Source organism: Cydia pomonella, unplaced genomic scaffold (assembly GCF_033807575.1).
Source record: "Cydia pomonella isolate Wapato2018A unplaced genomic scaffold, ilCydPomo1 PGA_scaffold_178, whole genome shotgun sequence".
Taxonomy (NCBI): Eukaryota; Metazoa; Arthropoda; class Insecta; order Lepidoptera; family Tortricidae; genus Cydia; species Cydia pomonella.
Window position 1 is genome coordinate 293,682 of NW_026907820.1, and position 15,246 is coordinate 308,927.

General features: G+C 36.6%; 1 protein-coding gene and 1 long non-coding RNA gene across 3 annotated transcripts in view; one reads left to right on the forward strand and one right to left on the reverse strand.

Moving 5' to 3' along the window:
* The window catches only part of LOC133533554 (uncharacterized), a 146,654-nt gene that overhangs the window by 31,489 nt on the left and 99,919 nt on the right, over positions 1 to 15,246 (forward strand). The window lies entirely within an intron of this gene.
* LOC133533566 (uncharacterized) lies at positions 3,260 to 9,457 on the reverse strand. 2 transcript variants are annotated; one of them, XM_061872566.1, is made up of 6 exons: positions 9,314 to 9,457; positions 8,997 to 9,196; positions 7,644 to 7,751; positions 7,364 to 7,543; positions 3,831 to 7,219; positions 3,260 to 3,432 (listed from the first exon to the last, which is right to left on the reverse strand). In XM_061872566.1, the coding sequence occupies exons 1-6, from the start codon at positions 9,343 to 9,345 to the stop codon at positions 3,421 to 3,423; spliced, it is 3,921 nt and encodes a 1,306-aa protein (XP_061728550.1). In that variant the 5' UTR covers positions 9,346 to 9,457; the 3' UTR covers positions 3,260 to 3,420. The 2 variants fall into 2 exon arrangements, with proteins under 2 accessions (XP_061728550.1, XP_061728552.1); XM_061872568.1 differs by lacking the exon at positions 9,314 to 9,457 and having other exon boundaries at positions 8,980 to 8,998.

A 15,246-nucleotide genomic window follows, 5' to 3' on the forward strand; every position in this document is an offset into this window, starting at 1 on the left:
TAGAAGTGGTCGCCACTCCGGATGTGCTGTGCTGTACATTTATTATCCCTGAATCTGTTTGGTACCTTCACCATGAATATTTTAAAAGTCAACTGCTGTACACGAACTACCCACACTTGGCCTACTTTAAGTACCTGGGTAACTTTTCTAAACGTTAACGATATTTTCAGAAAGAATTTGGTTCGTAACCGTTCCGCGTGTAACAATCGACCGTTGAATAGCTTTTCGAACTAATTTAAAGTTCCAACATAAATCTATGCTAGTCAATTTAGGGCCCTATTTAACTGGAAAAAGTGACAGAAAGTGTCAAAAAGTCACCGTACCTCTAATTTTATGATAAGTGGCAATGTTACGCCCTAACGTTTAAACGCCGACAGACCATAAAGTGACACGTTGAATTGCTGAGTCACAGAATAGATAAATAATACCTACTACGTAGGTACAGTCACCTGTAATAATATTTTTCTCTCCGAAGGCCGCAAAAATATCTGACACGATCTTATGTGTAGAGCCATGAGAGCGCGTCACATATTTTTGCGGCCTTCGAAGAGTAACATTAGCCAATGATAATTTAGTATAGAGGCGTATTGTCAACGCAAATTTTGTAGTCAACTAAATTTACTGCCATCTTTCGACACGGGACCGGACTAAAATTCTTATTCTTTCATTGACCCATGTTCTTTGATTGACATGTGTTAAATACCAAACGGTGTCTTCATCTACTCGAGTATGGTCTATACTAATATAAAGAAAGGTATATATATCGCCATCTATTCGAGCATAATTTTTTCTTGATTTTTCGAGGCACGTTTTTTTCTTAGACTTTATTTATCTTATACGGAGTATCGGAGTTATACATAACTTTGATATGACGCAGTACGACAGCGCCATCTGTTACGGCTATCAAACTAGGGGGCACGTTTTTAGACTTTACCTCTCTATTACAATCAATACCTTTTTGGTCTTACAAAACCGATGTTTGCCAGCGAATCACGTTGTCCGTCCCTCTCTATCCCATGATTCGCATGACGAGTTATCTTTGTCGCTTATTAGACTGGGCCTTAACTCAATCACCGCTGAGCTACGGTCGTAGCGCTACGTCGTAGCCGATAACATGGGTTTTCCGGTATGTAGCGGAAATGCTTCGTAGAGACAAAACGACGTGTCGTGATTAGCGCTGAATGGGTTAATGACTGCTCGGAACAGTCATACATATTATTCATATTCATATTCCTTTATAGATAAAATTACAAATTTGGCATGTCAAAAGGGTAATTCATAAAATTAGGTCGATGTCAATTGAATTACAATTTATTAAAATAATAATTAGCAAATTAAAGTAAAAAAAATAAACGAATATAAAAATAATCAACACAATTCAAATATAAAAATATTAAATTAAATTAAAATTAAATCGTTATTATAATATTATGGCATGTCACAAAAGACATTTGTAATCAGTCATTTTTTTAATCGAGTGCCGAGCATAAGCCGAGCGAGTGAAATAACTCTGACAGTAGGCACCATTTCGAACTTTGGCAATATAAGGGAAGGTGACGTGGACCGTAAATAGAACCTATAAAAATACTACTACTACTACTTACTAGTTATGTAAAACAAGCGGTAAGAGCGTGCGACTTTCAATCCTGAGGTCGCGGGTTCAAACCACGGCATGCACCAATGAGGTTATCGGAACTTATGTACGATATATTAACTTAACGACTATAAACTTTCTTCCTCATCAACTTAATGATTCACACTTGGTATAATTATGTGTGTATCAATATATTTATTCGTATTAGTATATGTGTAAGTTTATCAATATATACTCGTACTTTATATTCATATATAGTCTTGGTTACAAATTTATTTACTTTAAAAGACATTGCACCTACTTAATCTTTCTGGTTTAACCCATTGGTTGACTGGTAGAGAATGCCTAAAGGCATTAAGTCCGCCATTTGTACCTTCATGTATTTTGCAATAAAGATTAAATAAATAATATCATTTGATATTTACCAGTCGCTTTCGTAAAAACTGGTGCTAACGACAATTCTCGGGATTAGTTGCCAAGCGAACCCCAGGCTTCCATGAGTCGTGGCAATAAGCCAGGACAAACGCTAGGAAGAAGAAGAAGAGATCATACTAAACAATATATTGTAGGTAATAACGTAATGTAGATGGTATAGTGTTGATAATTGGCATGCTAGTGACAACTAGTTCAACTCTGTGCTACAAGCTACTACTGCTACAAGTGTTGATCTCTACTACGGCCAGACTGTGCTACTGGCGCTGCTCCTCGCTCTGCTTCTCGCGCTGCCCGCTCCGGGCACAGGGGCACACACTGCCCTACTCGTGCGATTAATCGCGACGCTCCATACTTCATATTGCCGATCATTTGACTCTCACCAAAAAACCCACAAAATAGAGAGCGGTGGGCATGACGAGTAGCGCGGCAGCACTACATCTCTGCCTACTTACCTCGCTACTTCCCATGCCACTCGTCAAGTATGTGACCGGTGGCCGGGGTATACGAAAAAAAGAAAATATTAGAATCAATGGTGGTCGTAATTAACCAGGTCCGAGAAAGTGAAATTATAAATAGAATATGTCCAAGAACATATTTTTTATCAGTTTGTGTGTTGTTGAGTAGTTAGGACTAGTTACTGTTCTTACTACTATAGGTCTACCACTTATCACAGGTGGTTAGCAAAAAATTTGCGAGGTGAATTTCTAGTGGACGGTAGCTGAGTTTTGTACAAACACTAGTTTATATAATTATATTTTTACTTAACGCAAAGCCCGTCACAGACAGCAATAAATAATATATCAAAAGATATCTTATAGCAAGGCATCTTACGATATATTTTAAGTAACATTTGACAGAGTCCACATACGAAGCTATAATATATATTTTTGTATCTTACGATATCTTATAGCAAGGCGATCGGTATATTACGATATATTTTGGTATATTTCGTCTCTCTCACAATATAGGTGCTAGACAGACAGCGAAACGATATATTTTGGTATCGTTGGCGATTAGCTATACTATAAGATATCTGTCGGTATTTTACGGTATATTAATATATATTATCGCTTCGTCTGTGACGGGCTTAATACTAATCAGCTTCAAGAGTCCGTAGATGACTACAAAAACTTCTTACCTTCTTAGCGACATTCTTAACCTCGCGGTAGTACTATAGGTATGTTCTTGAATGTCTAAAAGGGCTTGTAAATAATAGGTAAATGATTGATCATATTTACCAACTATACAAACTTTTAATTGATATAACTTATAATCCAGTAATACTTATTTAACATCACAGACAAATACTTAGGTTGATGCGTATACCATTCAGAAATTCCAAGGAGTAAATATACTATCCTCATTTATGGACGTAAACCATAGAATGATTTTTACTGTACTTTCTGAAAAGAAAAAAAAACATACTTTTAAATTACATTCAGTCCTGTTTTTGTTTAGGTTCCACAGTATAGTCGAACACCCATTCACCCAAAGAAGTAGGGGTTTACCAGTTACGTACAGTAATGTGTACGAGTAAAAAATGCTTGATCGAAACCAGCTACGTACGAGTAAAAGAAAATGCTTTATGAAAGCTAGTGACGTACATGTAAAAAAAGCTTTAGTCGTTAGGTTACGAAACTTCGGTCTCGTAGGCTGCCGAAGCGAATCTATCCATAATTGTATGTACCTATCCAAGCAACTTAAGTAGCTGATCATCAGTAGATTAAAATGAATGTAATGTGACTTGTAGAGGTCAGACAAACAAAACTCGCTGTTATTTTATAGTAAGAAGGATAATTACCATTGTTATTTCCGGGAATATGGTGCTAAGGTTGAAATTGGCGCGCGACGTAGCAGGGAATGTGGCGAGTGAGCGATCGGCGGGCGCGTTCACCAGGTGGCTGTTGAACAGCTCGTGCTGGTACTGCGGCGCCATGCCGTTCCCCACGTAGTTCGCGAACGACAGCTCCTCCGACAACATATTGGGACCCTTCTTACTCTGACCCTTGTTCTGCCAGAATAAGTTAGCATCGCTCCATTCCTCCGTCTCCGTCACTTTAGCACGCTTATTTTGATACTTTTTACTGTCCTTCTTGGAACATTCCAGTTTGTGCTTTGTACCAGATTCTCGTCTAGAACTCTTGTAATTAGAAGGAACTTTTTCTTGGAAGACTGGGTTACCGCGCATTTTAAAGTCCTCGTATTTGTTGTTGGTATAATTGCACTCTGCCTGGTTGTAATCCATGAAATCTCCAGTGAAAGGGGCACTTGTATAGCTGCCAGTCATTATATTCGCGCTGCCCGACATAAAATTAGAATAAAATGAATTCGATATAGTATTAGTGGTGGCGTTATACAACGTTGTTCCGGAAAATTGTTGGCCAGTGTAACTGTTGTCGGAATAATCCAGTATAGGAGGAAAATGAGAGACCTGAGCTACACTCGTGTCTTGTGAGGTATTGAAGTCACCATACTTTTGGGACGGGGCCATGAACTTTGGACCGATGTGATCTTGAACCTTTTGCGTGCAATTACCACTACGAATTAAAGCTTCTGCAGAATAACTATTCTTATGAACCTTAGTGCTTTTATCGGACTTATTCGGTTTTGGTTTAAGTTGCGAAAATTGCCCCATGTTTTCATAAGAGTGCTTTGGCTCGTTAAAAACATAACACGGTTGCGGTAAATTTATTTCAACGCGTGACGACATTGGTTTACGGTTGACGTCACTAGAGAATTGCGCATTACTCTGTTTTCCCGCGATCGCTTTCGGAGTTTCCGTAGTAGAGCCATGATATCGTGAAGTTGCATTGTCAGATGAACGGTTCATAAGCTGGGTAACAGATAAGAAGTTACCACAGTTCTGAATGTCTGGCTGGACTCCGATTCTATTTGATAAATCTGCATTTTTCTTCTTATCGTGTGGTCCTAAAGCTAGATCTCCGATCAATGTCGGTAGATTTATAGGCGGAGGTTCAATGCTTATCTCCGTAGTACCTAGAGGTCTCGTCGACGGCCAAACCTGAAAATCTTCCTGGGCAGGTTGAGCTGCAAAATTATGTATAGCAATGGGGAAATAATTTCCCTCGTGGTGGTCTTGCTTTTTAGAAGAGTGTTCTATTTGACCATACGGTTGCTTGTGAGGTTCTTTCATTTCCGTTTGTGGTGGTGGGTTGCAATTATTTTGCATTGGCCGCAGCTCCGACGTCATCCAGTTGATATGCATTTTATTTGGTGACTTTTTGTTGTATTTCTCAGGTAATTGCTGCCTAATGGTTTCATTGGGGGGTTTCATAATATTTTGCAAACTGGGATCCGGGATAATTTTGGTTTCATATTGTTTGGTTACAGGAGGTTTGATCGAAGCATTCGGTTGGGCGTGTTCTAGATGAAGATAATTCTGGTGTTTATTCGTCAATGTTTTAGAAGCACTACTATTGTTATAAAAGCACATGTCTTCTGACCATAGATTCGCAGGTTGTGGGGTCGAATAAAAGCTTGTTATAGTTTCTGCAAATGAAGCCATGGGTTTGCTTGATGAATCTTTTTTACTGGAAGCTGATACCAGTGGGACGTGGAACTCTGGGTTGAATGGGTTGTAAGACGAAGAATATGTGGGGGCTGTCGCGGTGGTGAGGATGTCTTTACTAAATGTATTGGAATTTGTGGTGCAATTTACGAAATCGAACCCTTTATGTGACCAACCGAGATCAATGTCGTATGTTAACCGAGAGGATCCAATTTTCATTAGATTATCCTCAACATTTGTGTAATCTGATTTATTCTTACTATATTTCTCCATAGCACATGGATAGAGCCCGAGGCTATTAAATTCGTGCCCTGAAGCGATACTGCTGGTGCTATAAATAGTGCTTTTGACAGCGTTAAACGGATCGCTCTTGTAAAATAAGTTACTGTTGCTAACGTAGGTTGACGACTGGCTCGGGATGGACTTAGTTATACTGCAGTCAAAGTCCAGGCTGAACGTGTCAGACTGTGTCGTCGTTATTATTAATGATGGCATTGGTAAATTCAGGAACGGGTTTTCATTGGACGGATTCGACGGTGCAACAGAACTAGACGGTTTCGCTACTGATTTGCTTTGGATATTATTTTCCAAATATTTATTTTGTGACGATTGTTTCTCAGGAATAGCTGTTGAGGTAGGTGGTTTATGTATTGGTTTTGTTTTGACGTCATTATTAGTGCTAGGTTTTTCAAAATATATCTCGTTTGGTGCAGGAGGCATAGCTATTTGTGTGCTAGTGTCTTTGACATTGGTATGAACGGTGTTTGAAGCGTCTTCTGCAGGACTGTCCGCGCGATTACCACTGACGAGAGGGAAAGACATGAGGAATGCAGCAGTAGGAGAGGCTGCCAAGAATTCCTCAGCTAGCTCTAGCCGTGCATTTCCACCATCTACTCCACTCTCACTCAGAGATGTATCTAGAATATTTGGTAATTTATTTTCTTTGTCTTTATCCTCCACTGAGCTTGACTTCAAAGATATGTTTACTTCTTTGAGGATTTCATTTCTATTCGTTTGAACAGGTGGTGCAATCGCCTTTTGATTGTCATTTAAATTTACATTTTCAACAGTTTTTATTGTTATTGAGTTTGGTGTTTCTCCTGTTTTTGAAGTATTAACAGTTACTTTATTATTGATAACACTACTTTCGTCCTCTTTATTTTTCTGACTTAGGACAACATTATCATCTACATTTGAAGGAGGTTTAATATTCGTTATTGGATCTTTTGAACATTTAACTTCTGTATCGGTTGCTAACACTTCCTTTTGTTTTTCTATGGTCGGATTTTCATTATTTTTCAAGTTTGTTTCAACAGTGACATTATTAGTTTGTTTCTTATTTACAGATTCTTTTAAATTTTTAGGTACATTTGGCTTCTTCTTTACTTTTTTAGTGGTATCATTTTTAGATTTAGAGTTCCCTTTTTTTGTTTTTGTTGCTGATAATGGTCGCGAGTAAGCAGATATTGGTAAAATGTTTACCATGGTAGTTTTAGTTATATCTCCACCTGTTCTATTTACAATCGGCACAGAAGGTTTATTTAAAGTCTGTATGTTTGGATCCACTATAACAAAAGCAGGTGGCACTGCTGGCAAGAATAATGGTCTTTGCGGAAAGAGGTATGGAGCAGCTGGCAACACCACTATAGTGTTTTCAGTTCCTGGAATTATAAAAGAGATATAAATTAGGACAGGAAGTACTTTTAGACAATGCATTGTGTTCTTACACTTTCGAAACAATAAGCTATCTTTTTGTAATAATTTAATATTGAAACCTAAGTTTAAAGTGTTATAAAGATACTCACTTTTTTTGTCATTCAATATTGACTTAGGCAATATTTTTGGTGGTGGTGGAGGTATTTGATTTATTTTTAGATCTTTGTTTGATTTTCTTTCCACTGTAACATTGGTTGTCAGTATTTGCTTTTCCTTAAGAGCTTTCCTTTTCGACTTTTGTAACATTAATAGTTTAACATATTTTCCATCTGCAATATGTAACAAAAGTCTATTAGTAGTATGCACAGTATTATTATATTATTATTAATTATATTTTAAATATGGCTATAAATAATAATAAGAGCTTACTTTGCATTTTTTTACTGAAACTTGTATGAACTTGGGTTGATGCATCCTTGGATTCAGGACTCTGTTTGCTTGCTTCAATTTTGACTTGCAGAGCTAAAATTTCAGCCTCTGAAATAATATCATACACATACACGGTGCATAGTGGCATACAAGATATGATAATCAGTTACTTAATAAAAGATGTAACATTACAATTTGTATGAAATTATTCCATAATATTTATTATTTTATAAATAATTTCATAACATAAATATCTGCAGTGCTGTCACCAAGTTGAGCAAAAAAGCGGCACAGCTGTACCATCCTTTTCTCGAAACAGATCAGGCCATTTTCAAATTTCATTTTGAATAAAATTAGAAGCCTGAATTTTCAGTAACCAAGCAGGCATTGTATAAACACAGTATATTTCAAATTTCATTCAATTTGAACCAGTAGTTTAAGAATTATAACTAGTCAAAGTTCCTTAATTTTAATTGATCATCAAAACTCTAAGGCACTTCTAGCTGACATAGAAGCTTCAAATTTAGAATACAATTAGTGTTTAATCAAGGAAAAACTCAAATATTTATCAATTTCGGTCCAGTTTTATAGATACACCAACTGCATAACTGCTTTGTAATCCCATATGAATGAACTTGTATATGTATAATATAATGCAATTCAAGAAGTAGAATGTACCGGAAAGAAAAAAAAGTAGGACTATCTACAAAAAAAAAATGAGATGCCATCAAAAACTTAACTTGTAAAAAAACAAGTCTCGCAACTCAGTTCTTCTACCGTAACAAGTTGTGAGATCCATGTAATACCAAGTTGGTTAATTTAGTCAGTCCCTACTTAAAGGACCTTCTGTCTTAAGTTATTACGTAATTAGCTAACCTAACAACATCTTATAGTGACCATATCAATATTAAAAATCTTTTGTTTTGAATAAACAGAATGAGTTGGCCAACAAATGAAAACACAATGTATCTCTTGTGATATATATTATAATACATATAATATTAAATTAGATTATTCAGTGTGATTAGTGGAATACCAATACATAAAAAACTGTGCATAACATAAATTAGAGACCTTTCAAAGAGACTCAGGGACGCAACTGGGGACCGGAGAGCTGGCAGTTACCTCGCTCAACACATCAGTCTGGCAGTTCAGCGGGGTAACGCAGCCAGCATCATTGGAACCTTGCCGCAGGGACCTTTTTTAGATTTAGTTTAGTTTAGTGTAGTTTTATTTTTGTATAGTCTGTATTTAGATTCATTGTAATTTTAAGTTTTTATTTATTGTTTCTGACATGTTTTTGTACCTTATTTAAATATATAATTGTGTTTGTTACCTCTCCATTTGACTTACTCAGTTGTGTTTTTTCTTGTGCACAATTTGTGAGGCATGCTATTGCTTTCTGTACAATTTCAATTTTTGGGTACTGTACATTATCTGAATCTTTTTCCGATGGATTGTCGACTTTGTTGATAGCTTTTACAGCTTCGCCCAGTTTTGTAATTGCATCATTAAATTTGTTACGCCTTTGTCTCTCCCATTCACGGCAACGGCTAAATAGAAAATATTAAAATTATATCAAGATCTAAGTACGATTGTATGTAAATAAATGATACCTTTATACAGATAGATGATGTTGATGATAGCGACGTCTTTATCATTACACTAACCTTGGCGTTCGAGCTTTTGATGTTGTTTCCATAGTATGAATTTTGGTTATTAAAATCTTATTACATAGGGAAGCTGTGGATTCTTATACACCAATCCTTAATATTATTATAATATACTTTTGGGCCCAAAACGATTGCAATAACAATGTTATCCATAAGTAGTAATCTTTTTTTTTTTTTTTTTTTTTTTTTTTTTTTTTTTCTATGTATGGACTTGAAGGCGGTGTTGCCCATAGCCAACGTCAAGTAAAAGGGTGGGAAATAAACGCGGAAAGGAATAAAGGATATTCGGAATTTGGAAAAAGTGGTCAGGTCAGGTATGCTCAATAAAAAAAATACAATGTGATAAATATACTTAATATTATAAAATACTATACTTTAATGTTATAATGGAAGATGAACCAAGCTAAGATGTTATATAAATCGGGGTTAATAAGCAAGGAAGGAATGTCTATTGGAAAGGGAATATGTTTAGATTGTAAAGTTTCCATAAAAACAGTGCGATCGTATAAGGGACAAGAAAAGAATATATGGTTAATATCAGCCTCATCAGCACCACAGTCACATTTAGGGTCATTTATAAATTGAAATCTAGCAAGATCAGAAGGAGCAGATGTATGGCCCAATCTCATGCGTGTTAAACATGATATTTCACGTCTTTTAAAGTTTTTATTGTAAAACCACGGCTTTATAGGGATGTCGCTTTGAATCTTAAAGTAATAACTTCCTGATTCCAGGCTGCTCCAAAACCAAAAGAACTCCCAGGCTAGCCTGAGATATCTTTTGGGGAGCAAAAGAAGATCATGGCAATAGTTTTTATACGGAAATATATCACCAGAAGCAACAGCATCTACGGCCAGACGATCAGCCTTCTCATTTCCGGGAATTCCACAATGACTTGGCACCCATACAAAGTTTACAGTAAGCCCTTTCTTTTCGCATTTTAACAAGAGTTCTCGGATATCATATAACAAAGGGAAATTATATGCCATTTTAAAAGGTGACTTTAATATAAGTTGGAGGCAACTTTTAGAATCTGAAAAAATTACACATTTATTTAAATTAAACATGCAAACGTACTCAACAGCTTGTTAAATACCAAATAGTTCTCCAGTAAATACCGAAGACTCTGGAGGGAGTTTAATTTTTTCTACAACATTATACTGGTGATGAAATACACCAACCCCAACACAACTATTTGTAGAAAGTTTTGATGCATCTGTGTATATGTGATGCCAACCAGACCAATTTTCGCCCACTAAGTTGTTAAATACAGGTTTTGCACTTATTATATGCTTAATAATATTGGAGTCTAGAATAACTTGTGGAGAGATAGTCAAAGAGTCAAAGTCTTTCTCGTATATAGGAAGGGAAATATATCTGACAGTAGGAGAAGACAGAGACTTAAATTTAAGGTAGCTATTAATTATACAAGGAGGAGTTCTATTACGCCAATATGGAGATGTCTGTATGTGATCATAAAGAGTCAATAATTTTGTGATCAGAGGATGTGATGAAAATTGCATAGTCCTAAAAATGAATCTGTCAGATAAAAATTGACGTCTTAAATGCGTAGGTGGGTCAACACACTCCACTTGCATAGCATTAGCAGGACTGGTTCGCATAGCACCAAGGATTGTCCTAAGTGACTTATTCTGTATGACATTGAATGCTTTAAAGGCTTCTTCTGTACCCGGTGTTAAAAGAAAAGAACCGTAATCAACAACGCTTCTTATAACTGAATTATAAATAAGCTTCAAATAGAAAGGATGGCTACCCCACCATACACCAGCTAAGCATCTCAATATGTTTAATGAGCGTTCGCATCTACCTTTAACATAATTGGAATGACCCTTGGTGGACAAATTGTAGTCTAAAACAATTCCTAAGTATTTAACTTCTTCGCAAAAGGAGATTGCAGATCCACCATAAGATAAATTTTCATGAACAGTTTTTTTTCTTGGAGAAAATAGAATCGCCGAGGTTTTCGGAACTGAAAGGTCTAACCCATTATTATTTAAAAATACATTTAGTTCCTTTAAACTAGCATTTATATGCTCGCAGGCCTTCTGTACTGATCTATTTCTAGAGTAAAGAACTATGTCATCGGCGTATTGTATAATAGATATATAATCTGGCAAATTAGAACTAAGGTCGTATGTATATACATTAAAAAGTAAGGGGCTTAATACAGAGCCCTGTGGTAGTCCTTTCCAAACTGTCCTGTATAATACTTTATCATCTAAATCTAACTTGATCGACCGTTCATAAAACATAGCAGCAATAATATTGCATAAGCGTTCAGGCACTCCCAAGAGGAACAATTTATTTACAAGAATTGATATATTTACATTATCGTAGGCAGAATTGATATCTATAAAACAAGCTACTACATATTCGCGTTTTGAAAAGGCTAAAAGAATATCAGAAACTAATAAACTAACACAGTCTAATGTGCTTCTACTTTTGCGAAAACCATATTGAATATCAGGTAATAATTTCTTACTTTCAATAAACCACTCCAACCTATTTTTAACTAAATGTTCTAAAATCTTAATTAAAACAGAAGATAACGCAATTGGACGATAAGAGTTTGGATCATTACGGGGTTTATTCGGTTTGAGAAAGGGTAACACTAACTGTATTTTCCAATTTGGTGGAATGTCGCATGTCAAAAATATTGAGTTGATAATATTAAGAAAGTAACCTAGAATATTGTCACTAGAATGGGTCAAAAAGGAATATGGAATACCGTCGCATCCTGGTGCAGAATCCTTCACATAAGATAGCACATTCTTTAGTTCCAACAATGAGAACGGACTGTTAAAACGCTGCAAGTTATCGTTATCAGTATTAGACGAGGGAGACGGTTCCAGACACACGGGAAATGGGGCAAATGGAGGAGCTAGTCTATCTAAAAAAAATTCAGCTACTGCATGATCAAGTTTGATGCCACTATTTTCTACAAAAGCTCCTCTAAACATTCTAACTTTCCTCCAAACTTCTGACGGGTGAGTACTGGGGCTTAAGGATGCACAAAAAGACCTCCAACTGTCAACTTTCTTCTTCTTCAAAAACTGCTTTGTTTCTTTTGAAGTAACTAAGAAGGAATTAAAGTTCTCTTCGCTCATGTTATTATTATACATTAACTCAATTTGTTTTCTCTTTTTAACAGCTTCTGAACATTCGGAATCCCACCATGGAGGACTGGGAATGTTAAATTTAGAGGGCTTCTTACGTGGAAATACTTCATCAGCTACATTAATTATAAATTTAGCAAAAGCATCAGAAGATTTGAACAAATGTTGCCGAGATACATTGGGCAATTCTCCCAACCTCTCATCCATAAGTTTGCGAAACTTATCCCAATCTGCATTTTGAAGTTTATATGCCAACAGTGGAGATCTTTTAAGTAATGGTTTATTTTTGAAAGGAAAAGATATGACAATTGGAAAATGATCACTACCATAGGAGAGTGGAAGTACCTCCCACAGTAAAGAGTGTGCAATGGAAGAGCTACAAATGGATAAATCTAAGGCACTAGGATTCTCATTGGGAGCAGACCGACGAGTAGGAACACCAGTATTCAATATGCATAAATTATAATAATCAGCTATGTCTATTATTTCCTCTCCTAAACTGCTTGAGTTGTAACACCCCCAAGCAGGGTGATGGCAATTAAAATCTCCTAATATTAAACATGGAGTAGGAAGAGATGATATGATATTTCTTACTTCACTAAGTATGGTGAGTGAGGGATGAGGTATGTACACTGAAACTATGCAAATGTTATCTACAAGTGCTGAAATTATGGAAAAATCATGATTATGTGCTAATGGAACATGAGTGAAATGAAATGATTTTTTAACAAGTATGGCTACACCACCGTGCCCATCCGACCTATCTTCACGGAGGCATGCATAGCCAGGAATTCTGAAACATGACTCAGACCGAAGCCATGTTTCAGATAGGGTAATAACAAATGGATCATATTTCTTAATTAAATGTATTAAATCACTTTTTTTATTGTTGATACTGCGACAATTCCATTGCAGGATTTTGGAATTGTTGGCCATTATTGGAGGAAACATGAGAAGGACTGGTAATGTGTGCAGCGTTGGACGGTTCTGAATGATTTTTATGAAGATTAATGCTTAATAGTTGAATAAGTTCTAATATGAGGTCATTGGTAGTTTTATTGTTAGATTGTGGCACAATGGCACAACCATTTCCGGAGGGAGATGGCATGTTATAATCTTTAGCTAAATTGTAATGTGAGGCAGTGTCAAAACCTTTTTGGGATTTTGGCAAGCTGCGAGGCTTCAGAAAGACTGTTTTTTTATATGAATGAGTAGTTGTGCCTGTATTATTATTATTTCTAGTTGTCTGGGTCGGTAGAGATGTTGGAGTGGTTATAACCACATCTGCATAAGGTTTCGTCACAGGAGGATGCAATTTTATCGCTTCTGTATATGAAATAGCACTTGTGGCCATAGTAAGCTTTATATTTTTCTGTCTTTCATACTCCGGACAGCGAGACTTATTTGTAGCAAAGTGAAGGCCAGAGCATAGGCAACAAGAAGCACAATCCTCTTCAATAGTGCAAGAGGACCCAGTATGACTCTGTCCACACTTGTAACACCGGGGTTTAGATCTGCATTGAGCCTGTGTGTGACCAAACCGGCAACAGTTGAAGCACTGGATGGTTGGATATACATATAAATCTACTGGCAGAGCGTTATAACACATAAAAATGCGTTTTGGGAGAACCTGGCCATCAAATGTTAGAACAACTGTTTGTGATGGCTTCCAGACTGGAGAACCATCCACCATGACTTTATAATTAATCCTCCTCAACTTTAAGACTTCACCACAACCTACTGGAACACTGATGTTTTCCTTCACCTCATCCAAAGACATTTCAGATGGAACACCTTTAACTACACCCATTTTAATAACATTAAAGGATGGAATGAATGCTTTATATCTATTCTCATTCAGTCGACTGTCTTGCAGAAATTGGTTGGCATCCTCATATTTTGAAAATGATAGTGAGACTCTATTGCGACCTATACGCTTAACACTGCCATTTACAATGTTTTTAAAATGATTGCGTTTTAAAAAGTTGCCAAAAGCAACTGAATGTATAGAAGTGCCATCGCTGGGAGATTCTTGTTGCTTCTGTACATGTACAATGTATGGTGAACAATCTGAATTAATATATTGTTTCCTAGCTGTGGGCTGTGAGGTGATAACATCAGCAGGAATCGCGGCTGGGGCCGGGGCCGGGGCCGGAGCAGGAGCAGGGGCAGGAGCTGTAAGTGGAGCGTGAGAATGTCTACTATCATTATTATGGTTTATGGAAACCTGACAATCGCAATCATCTTTGATAGATTCCCTATCCCTATTTTTATCTTTATTATGTCGCTTTTTTTTATTGCAATGACGACATATCTTCCTTGATGCTGTCCTTCGTTTCCTAGCCACAGAGGATATAGAGCTATCTGTATCCACGCTGTGATATTCCATCATTTCTTTATCAGATTTATTATTGTAGTCGATCGTGATTGTATGGGAAACCGGAGGACAACCTCCCCCTGGGTCATGCGGATCATCGTCGTCACCGCTCATGGCGGTGAAAAATGTACAAATAACTTACCTAGGTGATGAATGTATATATACAAAATATAATAAACTAACTACTAATGATATTTACAAAGTATTTACACAGAGTGGACCACTATTAACACAAAAATTATTTAAAATTTGTTAAATGTAAAAAAAGACGCGCGCACAGGTCGAAGTTTCCCGCCCTTTTTTTAGTAGTAATCTGTTTGACAGTAATGACAGTGACATGGTACAGTACAGTCATCTGTCATAAGAGGTATATTTCCAAAACCCGTCAAATTAATTGTCTAAAGCTTTGGTCGTTA

Excerpts from the sequence above, each read along its gene's own strand:
- LOC133533566 (XM_061872566.1), bottom strand. The coding sequence starts at position 9,345 with ATGGAAACAACATCAAAAGCTCGAACGCCAAG. Across the intron at positions 7,752-8,996 it reads ACAAGAAAAAACACAACTGA|AGGCTGAAATTTTAGCTCTG; the intron begins GTAAGTCAAATG and ends ATATTATTTCAG. Across the intron at positions 7,544-7,643 it reads TTTCAGTAAAAAAATGCAAA|ATGGAAAATATGTTAAACTA; the intron begins GTAAGCTCTTAT and ends TACATATTGCAG.